This window comes from Nothobranchius furzeri, chromosome 12 (assembly GCF_043380555.1).
Source record: "Nothobranchius furzeri strain GRZ-AD chromosome 12, NfurGRZ-RIMD1, whole genome shotgun sequence".
Taxonomy (NCBI): domain Eukaryota; kingdom Metazoa; phylum Chordata; class Actinopteri; order Cyprinodontiformes; family Nothobranchiidae; genus Nothobranchius; species Nothobranchius furzeri.
Window position 1 is genome coordinate 17,847,284 of NC_091752.1, and position 13,269 is coordinate 17,860,552.

Here is a 13,269-nt window from a genome sequence, read left to right on the forward strand (position 1 = left end):
TTTATCATAAGAATCCACATGCCAAACAAAGTTTGGTCCAGGATTGTGGTACAGTCGACGCCTGAGGCGATTGCGCTGCCTCAACTCCACCCCTCTGGGATCCAGAATTTTCAACAAATGTCTTATTGTATTCTGAGTGACAACAAACCCCTCCTGTATGCATGTAAGGTGTTGCAGTTGGTATCCATGTAGTTTTCCAAATGTTTGTAGCTGTTCTACAAGAAATAATGCAACATCAAGTATATCACTTTTGTTTTTTCTTCTGTGCAGCCTCAGTGTTGACATAATCCTTTGAAGTGTCTGGAAGCTGATCACTATTCCATCAACAGCGCTGAGTGACAGCAAAATTTCTTGATGTTTTAACCCTAATGGAAAGCATGCCCTAATAAGGGCATGCTTTCATTCCCTGTCTACATCCATGAATACCGTTGTGGTTTTCTTGTTCCTCCCAAAGTCTCGAGATTAGAATCAGATCACTGGAGATGAGCTGGACAGCTGTCATCCATGCATTCAGCCTCAGAGATGCAAATCTGTAAATAAAGCAGTTATTTTTACCTTTTACAGTTGTTTTTTAACTGAATTAACATACGTTTTCAACACACTGAGCACAGGTTAGTATAAGATCAGATATTTATCTATTAAAGCATGCCAGTAGTTGACCGGATAATTTAATGGAGCTGATAAAGGCAGCTGTCATTAACTTGCTCGTGAAGGCTAATAGAATGTTCTGAAGTTACTGCTCTGTTGTGCCACACAATAAAATGTGAATAAACGTATGAATGATCATTATAACAAGCATAGGTTATGAACACATTAGGCTTAGATGAGTAAAATTCAAGTAAATGTCATTTAAACCTGGGTGTTAATATTACCAGTAGACGGCACCACACTGCAGATACATTCAGTAACATAGAACTGCGTTAAATCAATTCTAAGTTCAGGTAGGCTAAGCGTCTAAAATGTGTCACCTACTTTGTCTCTCCTCATTGCAGAAATAGATTCCTCAGACAAGTTACGCTAACTTAAAAAGGCACAAAGTGGTTCCATCGGAGTCTCCGTCTCTTCTCCCTCCGTTTCTACCTGACGAGACTCAAACATCCCGCGAGATGTCGCCGTTTCACCGTTATTATTCATGTCATTATTACAAGTTATAGAACACGATATTTTGAAAAATTTTCTCATTAAAACTTGATTTATATCACGTTTTAATGAGAACGTTTCTGATTTTAACAAGAAAGTATCTCCTAACAACGAGAAACTTTGTCGTTAAAACGATATTTATATCACGTTCTAACGAGAACATTTCTCGTGATTACGAGTTACTGGTCCTGAGTTTTTCCCCCGCACTGACGGTAATACGCTTCCGTACCTTGTAAGTTGTTTTCTGAGGAATAAATTCTCTGTTGCACCTGTTTGAAGTTGTAAAATTCAGCCAGAGAAGAAAGTAGCTTCAGACGGCATCTCGCCTCTGATTGGCTAACAGCAACACAACTCTACCACCTTGTTTGCTTTGCATTGTTGATGTTTTATCTCCACAAATAACACATGCCTGAAGGAGTTTTGCTGTGTGGTGGAGTAGCTAATGCTAACGGTTAGCTTCTACTAGATGTACGCTGCTGTTTCCTGGTGTAGGAGACTATTTTCTTGTTCAGGCTGCACGTTAATCTCAAAGTGACCAATCATTTTCAAAAATTATGTCGGAAAAAATGGTTTCTTGGTGAAGCTGTTCTTCAATTGCTTCGTTTGGTGAAAGAGCAAATTACCCTCTACAGTCTTATTCCACTCCCACTTCCTGTTTGATAAATGCAACAAAGGATTTTGCCTGGCTGACCGAGAGGGCGAAGCCACTATCAAATACACACACACAGGCTCACAATGACATTGTGACATCATAATGTACCAGCTAACGTCATGGTGTACCTCTTCGTCAGAGGCGATGGCAGATTTAAATTCAAATGCAGTTTACCTGACGACAGCGCAACACTGACAGTTTTGGGCAGAATATATAAATTTTTGACTAAATATGTCTACAGCACGATCAGACACTCTTTTATCTAATTGTTAGTTTAGATATTTATCAGCAAAAAAAAAAGTTTTATTCAGTTGTTTGAAGAGGAAAGAGTGGGATTTAATGCTATTTTCTCCATTTGTGACATCACAAGCGGGTAATTTTTGAAATGGCTCGTCTTAGGCACATAATTCCTAAAAGCAAACATGACAGAAAACAAATGGATGGATTTTTTTTAATGTTTGGAGTTTTTTTTAGAGGTAGGACAAAAAGTACAAAGGGATGTGAGTTTTGCATATACTGCCCCTTTGCAGATATAGGATTTTTTCCTAGCTTTGAATATAGTAAAATTAAATGAGTGAAGACCGAAAAACCACAAAATCACAAATACAACCTCAGGCTTATAGAAAAGGACATCCAGGAGGGTTTTGAGGTATTGCTGTAACTCATCCACTCCAAGAGGAGCTGGTTTGAGCATGTTCTGAGGTCAGGAGGACCCCAAGTGGACCTGGGACACAGCAGAGGGATTATGTCTCTGGCCTGGGAATGCTTTGGAGTCTTCAGGTGGAGCTGGTGGAAGTTGGTGGGGCAAGGATAGTTTGAGCCTTTCTGCTAGGCTGCTGTTCCTTGTGAAGTGGACACAAACGAATGAACAAATTTATAGAGGAAAGTTGGCATCTTTCAGAATCCCTCTAGGTTTAAGTCATAGCACATTTTTTTCTGAATTTGGCCCTAACACAAACATTTACTGTTATGCAACAAAGTTGAAAAAAAAAAGTAAGGTTGGATTATAAACATATGCATTGCACTGAATCAGCTGAAGCCGGTCGATCATGTTTTCCATCGCTGAATGGACAAAAGCAGCGTTCTATGGCTCAGAGAGTTATGAGGAGAGACCCATACCATTTTAGCTCATATAAACCATTATCCTCCATCACATGAACTAGCACACCATCACACACACACACACACACACACACACACACACACACACACACACACACACACACACACACACACACACACACACACACACACACACACACACACACAGATTAAAATAGCTAGAAATAAAAGTAATTTAATCATGAATATAAATAATACAAAAATGAATCAAAAGTACTTCTTTATCCATCCATAAGTCTATCCATTTTCTTCTGCTTATTCGGGGTGAGGTTGCACGGCCAGCAGCCTAAGCAGAGAGGCCCAGACTTCCCACTCCCCAGCCATTTGACCCAGCTCTTCTTGAAGAATCCCAAGGCGTTCCCTGGCCAGTTGAAGAACAGTCCCTCCAGCGTGTCCTGGGTCTTCCTTTGGTTCTCCTCATGGTTGGATGTGCCCGGAAAACCTCACCAGGGAGGCGTCCAGGAGGCATCCTGACCAGATGCTCGGGCCACCTCAACTGGCTCCTCTCAATGTGGAGGGGCAGCAGGTCTACTCCAAGCCCCTCCCGGACGACCCTGTCTCTAATAGAGAGCCCAGCCACCCTGCGAGGAAACTCAGTCTCATTCTTTCACTACCCAATGCGTGTGACCCTAGATGAGGGTTGGAATGTAAATCGACCTGTGAATAGAGAGCTCTCTCTTCCCCACAACAAAGCGGTACAATGCCCACATCACTGCAGACGCAGCATCAATCCACCTATCCTACTCCATCTTTTCCTCACTTGTGAAAAAGACCCCAAGATATTTAAACTCCTCCACTCGAAGCAGGACCTCGTCCCTGACCTGGACAAAAGTTTGAAATCACAGTCTGAGGAAGCCAACAGGACCACATCATCTGCATAATCCAAAAGATGGCAAAAATACTCTAAGAATACAAATGATCCCTTTTAATACCCTATTAGCATTTGGATGTACCCTGCAGTATGGATGTTTAAGGTGCTCTGTAAAATTAAAACCTATTTCACGAGGCATTTTGATGCTTTTTTGAAGAACTTTCTGTTCTCTGCATATTGGTGTAAATGCAGCAGAGTCATTATGGCCTTGATGGTTCAGAGCGACAGGAGAAAAAAGCAGCCAGTGCCTCATCTGCTCCTCGTGAGTGCGACTAGAATCCTAGAAACTCCCCTCCCCTTTTTTCAGCAGTGGAAACAAGTGATCACACCATATCCTCTTACGTGCCTCTGATGGCTTTTTCAGCCTTGTTGTGCATTGCTGTAATGGAACAACTACACATGAAAAAAGAAAATCCACGCAAGCTGTTTGAAGCTATCAACTACTCTCTCCCCTTTCTCTTTTTCCTCTTTTATATGGGTCATGTTGCAGTTACAGATTAGCTGGAAAAGTTTGTTTTCTGTTTCCGGTGCCAAAATAATTTACTTTAAATTTTTAAATACAAACAGGATAAAATATGGATTCTAATCTAACATGGTTAAAGAGTCTTTCTGTGCATTAAAGTGACAGTGTGTACTTTCCCTGGCAATAGGAGGCAGTACTTACCTAAATGATTGCAATCAAGCAGTACTTTTGTGTCTGGGTAAGACCGTACCAACGGATGGTCATTAGGGTCAATAATCCCTGGGAGTGCATCCTCCAACAAAATAACAAGAACATCAGACTCCCTTTCATCACTGGCAATGAGTGAAGAGGTAAATGTGTAAAACAACAACGTTTATTAATGGTGACAGTTTTGAAATCATTTGTTACAAATCAGTAAATGTGTTTTGTCCTCACGGGCTTCTGTAGAAGGAAACATGAGATCCAATATGGCGTTGCCCAGAGACTTAGACCCGCTCTTTTTTTATAGCTGTATGTTATGAAACGGCTACTATTTTTCAACAACTGGGTATCTTTTAATTCATTTACAACAACATTTGATGGATATTTCCAGAGATTAATGGTAAAAACTACACATTGTCACTATAAATACTAGCATCTACAACACGTGCAAGTCATAATCTGAATAAACTTTGAATGTATTCTCACAAAAATGAATAAAATAATTTCTTTAGAACATTCAATAGCCTAATTCTTCTCAGGAAATGCAGATAATCCTAAATTTATGTTTACTTTATAAATGCACTATCTTGCTGTTGTGTGTGTGTGTGTGTGTGCGTGCGTGTGTGCGTGCGTGTGTGTGTGTGTGTGTGTGTGTGTGAGTGTGTGTGTGTGTGTGATGTGAGGGGGTCAGTGATTGCAGCCAACACAGAAACACAATTGTTAACACTGCCAGAAAAGGTGAAACCACAGTGTGCATGGCTCCTTTTGTTAATTAATGATCTCACAAAGTTTGGAAATCTAAACTTCTGCTTTTTGTAACAATAAAAATGTCCCTGAGATGAACTTTTGGGTGATCTTTCACCTCATAAATTAAAACGCTTACCACTGAGAGATGTATACACTGATTTCACTACTTGCTGCTTGAGACATTTTGCAACAGTTACGAATATTGTGTAATATGAAAGGAAGTACAATTTCATTTTAATATTTCACACAAAATTGTTCTTAAATGCATCAAAACAAATTTTTACCATTTGCAAATACAAGTTTTACCCAAAAGTAAACTTTTTGTTACATCCTATTTTACATTTAGTGTGTTAAATACTAACTGTAAAACCTTTATGGTAACCTTAACGCAGATTTAAAATGATTCATTTGAATCTCATTTCATCCTCTCATGCCTGGCCCTCTCATTTAGTCATTCGGTTATCTCTCACTGCTCTGTGGGTTGCGTTGAGACACAGGATGCAGCTGCTTTCATAAATAAAAAAAAACAGAAAAAAAACTTTGAATTCCTCTGTGAACTCGCTGTCTGCTGCCAAGGGACTGCTGCCCAGTAACACAACGCAAACAAGAGCAGTTCAAGTCTGTTTACCTGTGCCATGGTTGAGTAAGAACAAGGGAAAAAAAATTGGACCACAACCAGGATTGACGTTGAAACTTAATCACTTCTGGTAAAAACACAATATAAAATAAAATAAGATGGAAATCCATCCATAAAATTTGAGTAATCCTGCTATCAAACAGAAAACAACAAGCCGTACCCACCAGAAACTCTCCCTTGTGAAAGTACAAAAATGTCTATGTGCGTGTTTACTATCGATACTTGTGTTTCATTTATTATATGACATGTGGAGGCTACACAACAAGCTGTAAACATCCACTTCACCCTGAGTCTGTGTGTCAGGCAATTATAATGCTCTCTGTCCTGCAAATATTAGAGCGTCCCCTAGGGTATACAACATATACACCCCTACTGAAACATATATTTTAAAGCGGGCGTGGGGAACCCTGGTCCTCGAGGGTATCCTGCATGTCTTTGCTCCAACACTTCTGATTCAGTGGTTGAATCACCTGTTCCGCAGCTCATCAGACTGTCATGGTCTGTGTCTGCGTCTCACCTCATGTGTCTCCTTTTGTCCTCATTCATCTCTAGATGCTCCTTTTGTGTCTTCTAGCGCCCTCATGTGTCGTGTCTGCATCTTCCTCATGTGTCTCCTGGTGTTCCCCATTTGCCCTCTAGGTTTCCCCCCTCAGGCATCCCTCTCCCAGGTCCTGTGCTCTCTTGGCCCCCTCTTAGTCACGCCCCTGTAGTTTCTTTCTGTAGTGTTTTTCTTTAGTGTCAGCTTCCCCTTAGAATATTAGTTATGGTTCATGCCTTCTGGTCTTTTGTTTTTCTCTTAGGTCATTTTCCTTTGTTACAGCCTTTCATTATTTAGTGTGTTTTTTCCCACCAGTGTTTTCTTCCTCCTCCCTGAGTTAGTAATTGTGTTCACCTGGTCCCTCTCCCCACACACCTGCAATTCGCTCTCAGACTGCAGGTCTACTGGTGGTTCCCAGAATATCTAAAATTAGGATGGGAGGCAGATCTTTTAGTTATCAGGCTTCTCTCCTGTGGAACCAGCTCCCAGCCTTAGTCCGTGAGGCAGACACTTTGTCTACATTTAAGACTAGGCTTAAAACATTTTTATTTGATAGGGCCTATGGTTAAAATCTGACATTAGCCTAAATCTGGACAAGTGGGGGAGTACAGGGAGGTGGAGTGTACAGTCGGTAAAGACGGCTCTCCCTTGCCCTGCCTCCAACATGCCTCCATCTAAATAGGATAGATTATCCAGAGTTTTCTCTGTAGTTATGCTGCTATAGGCTTAGACTGCTGGAGGATACACTGACCACTTTCCACACTCTACTACCTTCTTCTACAGTCTGCTCTTTAACTGTATTACTTTCTGCAATTTCAGCTGTTAACTTTATTTTCTCTCCAAGTGTTTTTCTCCCCAGAAGAAGCTACAACGATGTTCTGCTGAGCTGTGGTGGCCTCATGGAGGGGGTCATCGTCTAACACACTCAGGGCCTGAAATTCACTGCGGGATTGCGGGTATTGCGCGTTATATAGTTGCTTCTCACAAATCCAGTTTTATAATGCGGGAAAGTCCCGCACAGCCTGCAGCGAATGTGGACGTTTGTATCGGAGCCATTAAAATCCCACAACATCGAACCCGTTCTTCATCTTGGTGATTGGCGGCGCGCTGGATTTTTTTTTCTCTCCACTTATCAAAATACGAGCTCAGTCCCTTGCTAGCAGCAAAGCAGTGCTTCGGTTGTCGGATTTAACGCCTGCATGCAGACATGGACCGCTGGTTAAAACGGAAATCTAACAACGAAGGGGAACCTGCTCCCAAAAAAACTGTACAAGAAATCCCCAGCGCGGAAGGCAGCGAGGGAGGAGGCGTTGGAGGCAGGGCGGGTGGCAGCGCCGATTCCAGCGATGCTGTGAATGAGACGGATCCTCCGGACTTTCAAAAAGGTAGTGCCACTGAACGTAACGTTAGCAAGCAGCCTAAAGATAAGTTTCAGGCTAACTGGCTCAGACTGTATCCCTGGCTTGAAAATAACAATGGTGAAATGAACTGCTCCATTTGTAAAATGTACGGCGCTGTGCCTTTTGCAAGTCGATGCTACAAAACATCAACTTTACGTCGTCACGCTGATGGTGTGTCTCACACTGCAGCAATAAAAAGAAAACGTGAGGCGGATTCAGCTAAAAGTGTAATGACCAAAGCTATCGAAGATGCACATTTACAGTCCGCTGCAGAAATGAAGGGGCTCCTGAAAACTGCATATTTTATTGCAAAAAATGAAATGGCAAAAGCTAAATTTTGCCATGTGTTTAAATTCCTGAAAGAAATGGAGTGTCCTGCTTTCAAAAAACTTACAGAAACATCAAGCTATGGTAGCTACATCAATGAAAAAGGACTGTCAGAAATGCAGCAAGCTTTTGCAAGCACACTTGTGGAAGATATTGACAAAGCTGTTGAAAGAAGTCCCGTGTTTTCATTAATATTGGATGAATCTACTGACATTAGTAACACCAAACGACTGATTATCTATGTCAGGTTCATAGATGACAACAACGTCAAAACAAAACTGATAAGGAATTCTGAAATTGCTGATGGAAGAGCAGACACTATTGTTGAAGATGTAAAACAGCTATTGACAGAAAAAAAACTGGATGGAAAAAAACTTGCTGCAGTTTGCACTGATGGAGCTGCTGTAATGACAGGATGCAGACAAGGAGTTCTTAAAAAGCTCAGAGAGCTATACAACCCAGACCTGGTAGGAATCCACTGTACGGCTCATCGTCTCGCACTTGCTGCCAGTGATGCAGCCAACTCTGTGCCACAGGTGAAACGGTTTCAGCAGGATTTGAGATCAATTTTTATTTTTTTCAGTAATTCTGCTGTCAGAAGCAACAAGCTGCATGAATTGCAGAAACAGCTGGATGAACCCCAACTGAAGTTCACCCAGCCGCATGCAGTAAGGTGGCTGTCAATTCACAATGCAGTGTCGGTAGTGTGTAGATCACTGAAATCCCTGAGAGATGTCCTGGAGCACATGGCTTCCTCTAATGCACAAGATGCTGACAAAGCTAAAGGTCTGCTACTAGCTGTGAGACAGTTTAACTTTGTGGCTCTTTGTCACATGATGAAGGACGTACTGATGCATGTAGTCCTTCTCTCAAAACATTTTCAAAGAGAAGATCTGGACTTCTCCACAGCACAGCCAATGGTTGAAAGTACCAAAGAAGCCCTGAAGGAAATAATCGTCCACCCTGGCCCTGCAGAAACTGAATTCTTCAGCTCTCTTGATGGAAACAAGTTTAAAGGAGACAAAATTTTTGACTGCCACACCCAAAAACCAGCCTTTGATGACATGAAGAGCAGGTACGTGGGATCTTTAATAACAGAGATTGAGAGAAGATTCCCCTGTGAGACACTGGATGTTCTGTCATGGTTTACGATTTTGGAGCCAAAAAAAGCCATTATGGCAAAAAAGTCCGATAACTTTTCTCATTATGGCCTTGAAAAACTCGACAACCTTCTTGCACACTTCTCAAACTATGTAAGTGCAGTGGATGGACGCTCGGAGTTTGCCTTGCTGAAGCAAACTATGGTTTCCAGTGACTCGTACGCCTCATTGACCTTCCAGCAGTTTGCAGAGGCTGTTTTGAGTGACCATCGGGGTGTGTTCACTGAAATGGAGAAGCTCATTAAGATCGCTTTAGTCATCCCAATTGCCAGTGTGTCATGTGAACGCGGATTCAGCACACAAAACAGGATAAAAACAAGATTCAGAAATTCTCTGAATAACGCAAACCTCACCAATCTGATGCTGATTTCAGAGCTTGGCCCTCCGCAAGAGCAGTTTGATTTCAACAGAGCTTTCATCAAATAGAAAGAGATGAAGCAGAGGAGACAGAAGACAGAGAGGACAGAGGACCAAGCGGAGCGTGGGAGAACCCCGCTCCAAAACTAATTAGTACTGTGAGCTAACAGATACATTAATGTACATAGTTGCAATCGTGTTTGATGCCACATCAACGAAACTGTTTGTGTTAAAAGTTAAGTTAATGAAAATTCATCAGTTTGAGATAGAGGAATTCAGAGAAAGAAATCAGAGTAAGAAGCGAAGATGGAGACAACAGATAAAGAAGCACAAACAAGAGCAAAGATGCAGCCCAGAGAGTTGGACAACAAACTTCAGCAATGAAAATTGTTAAGATAATTTCTAATACCAGTGCAGCAAAAAGGAGCATTTTTATTTGATTTTTATACTTCAAAGTTATTACAATGGAGAAAGATGCAGTGTTAGAGGCCAAGAAAAAGACAACATTCGGACAAAAGAAAAGAAGGCCACAGATGCAGCTATGAGGACCACTAAGCAAGATTAAAAAAAGTTAATAAATGCATCAATCTGAGGTAAGAATACAACAATGTTAAGGCCTGTTGTTAATCCCACAAGTAGTTCCTGGAAAGTTTATATTTATTTTTTTAACTTCTGTGAGAGGAAAGAAATCAGGCAGAGGAGATGAAACAAAGAAAGGGACAAGAGCAACGAAGATGAGAATGCTGCAGGAGTCCAATGAAAGCTGCTTATAAACGTGATGTAAGGTATGATTAGTACAACATAAGACTGCACATTTGGTAATCACCCCCCCCCCCCCCCCCCCATATATATAAATTCCCCCTGTACAGACATATGTGAAGGGGGAATTCCCCCCTGTTTTTAGAAGTGAATTTCAGGCCCTGCACACTGCTGCTAACCACTTAAACATTCTCTCTCTCCTGATAATAACTTTTTGCTTTCCTTGACGTTGGACGTGTTACTGCTAGTTTACCCATTTAATTAGAGATCCACTAGGATAAATACAATAAAGTTTATCTCACCAAATAGAATATTTACTAAGACATCACAATAGAACTGTAGACACATTATTGTGTGTGTGTGTGTGTGTGTGTGTGTGTGTGTGTGTGTGTGTGTGTGTGTGTGTGTGTGTGCGCTCTGTCTTCTCGATCCCCAGTGAGTCGTGGTGGATGGCTGCTTATACTGAGCCAGGATTCTCTGGAGGTTTCTTCCTGTTAAAAGGGAGTTTTCCTCTCCACTGTCGCTGCATGCTTGCTTAGTATGAGGATTGCTGTATAGTCACTGACACTAGTCAGTGACTTGATGCAATTTGCTGGGTTCCTTATATAGGACACATTATTTCTGATTGACTTAATGAACTGTGAATTGGAATGTTTATTATGTGAAGTGCCTTGAGACGACTCTTGTCGTGATTTGGCGCTATATAAATAAACTTGAATTGAATTGAATTGAATTCATCTCCCTCTCATCCCCAGTCTATATAAGCCCTGTCTTGTCTCTGAGTGGTTGTCGGTCCATTGTGTTTTTGTCAGCGTTGTTCGTGCTCTGTGTGAGCTTGTGTCTTCAGGTTTTTGGTGCTCTTAGTGAGCTTTCGGTGTCCTGTGTCCCAGGACTTTTGTTCCCAGACTTTGGTGCTCTAAGTGAGCTTTTGGTGTCCTGTGCTCCAGAACTTTTGGATTTTGGCTCGCCGCCTTATGGATTTATTTTGCTTTCATCCTGCCAAATAAAGGATTTTTACTTCTACCAACTCCTGCCTCGAGTCATCCTGGGTAATCTGCATTTTGGGTCCTAATCTTCCCCACAACGTGATACGGCTCTGCAGAAATCTGTTAATCACCTGCTGATTGAAATCAGGTGTGTTGAAGGAGGGTTGAAACTAAAATATGCTGGATAGTGGCCCTCAATGGCAATGGCGCCCCCAAAGGGTGGCCAGGGGTGGCCATGACTGCCCCTAAAATTGCTGCCTCCCCAGCAAAAGCCAGTGTTAATAAATCATATTATTGTTCACTCAAACCATAAATTGATCTTATTTATTCAAGACATAATTGTAAAGCAAAATAAAAATAATAAAATTAATGTGTAAAGAAATAATCAGAATAAAAAATACCCATGTTTCTGCTGCTCAAAAAAATAAATAAGTTTATCTCCATAGTTTTTTGTGAACACAGCAACAGGTGAATTAAACTATTTTATACATTTTAAAATAAAATTTGAAATAACATTTTAAATTACTGAAATGTATTTTTCTGAAGTGTTTGTGTTTGTAAAATTAAGTTAAACATTTTGGATACGTACTCTTATTTAAAAAATAAAAACAAAGGAGCAATGCAATATATCGCCACAGGCTAAACTCTCCCAGAGTTACTACCAGGACCAGTTTGGTGTGCCACCCCAAAGATTTCTCTGACCCCATCTGGCCAACCCAACAACATTTTCTGGAAGCGCCCCTGCTCGATGGACCATGATTCCCAACCCCTGTTATAAAGAAAGTTGAGTTAAAGTGTGTTTGGCTCTGAGGTGTTCATAATTAACAGAGACATAACTTTTTTCTGTTATAATAGTTCTACGGTTAATACAAGATATGTCCATGACATTCTTTGCACAGAATCCCTTTCACATAAAGCAATTCAACTGCTTTATATTTTACATTTTTAATACCTTCCAGAATGAGCCAATTCGTGGCTCTGTTACTTTAGGAGAATCTAACTTTTGCTGGCCACGCCCTCTCATCCCCTGATAGGATGGACGTGTATCACACTTGAAAATGGGAAATTACATGTCACACTCCTGCTTGGTCTACCAACAAATCCATTAACTTGTTAGGTTTTGGCCTTTCACATCTGGGTTGGTACGGTCGGGTTCGGGACCGAAATTTGGTTTCCCACTTGGGTCAGATATGCGTTTTTAATTCTGAGGTGACTTTTTTTTGTCAGATCTCTTCCTCAGAGGTCCGACTGGGACCGAGGTGAAACTACGGACTGATTGGCCGGCTCACGCCAGAGACACACTTGAGGACACTAAAAGATACAAAAAGTCAGATTTGCATTAAAGGTCCCTTTTAAAGTGGCAGTATGTATTTTCACTGACAATAGGCGGCAGTACATATCTAAGTCATTGCAAGCAAGCAGTATTTTGTGTTCAAGTACGATCTTACCAACAGATGTCCATTAGGGTCGAAAATCCCTGGGAGGGCAATTTTCAAATTAATACTCTTTCAGATAGTTCAACCTCCAGCAAAATGACAAGCTCATCAGACTCCCTTTAATCACCGGCAACGAGCAAAGAGGTGAATGTTTAAACAACAATGTTTATGAATGGTGAAAGTTTTGTAACCACTTGTTGCAAAATCAGTAAATTTGTTTTGTCCTCACAGGCTCCCATGGAAGGAGGCATTGCATCTAATATGGCATTGTGCAGAGACTTACAGATTTTTATGTTTATGTTACGAAGCCGCCAATATTTTTCAAAAACTGGGCATCATTTAACTTATTTTCAACAAGATTTTGATACATTTTTGCAGAGATTAATGGTAAAAAAAAAAACTTTACATTGTCTCTTTAAAGAAGTCATACTCATTTAAATACATTTACTGTTGTCTTTAGTACAAATTAATGC

At 41.0% G+C, this 13,269-nt stretch overlaps 1 protein-coding gene across 1 annotated transcript; it reads left to right on the forward strand.

Moving 5' to 3' along the window:
- The first annotated feature begins 7,578 nt into the window (after positions 1-7,578).
- Positions 7,579-9,684, forward strand: LOC139062248 (zinc finger protein 862-like). Its single transcript, XM_070543113.1, has one exon. The coding sequence runs from the start codon at positions 7,579-7,581 to the stop codon at positions 9,682-9,684; it is 2,106 nt and encodes a 701-aa protein (XP_070399214.1).
- The last annotated feature ends 3,585 nt before the right edge of the window (positions 9,685-13,269 follow it).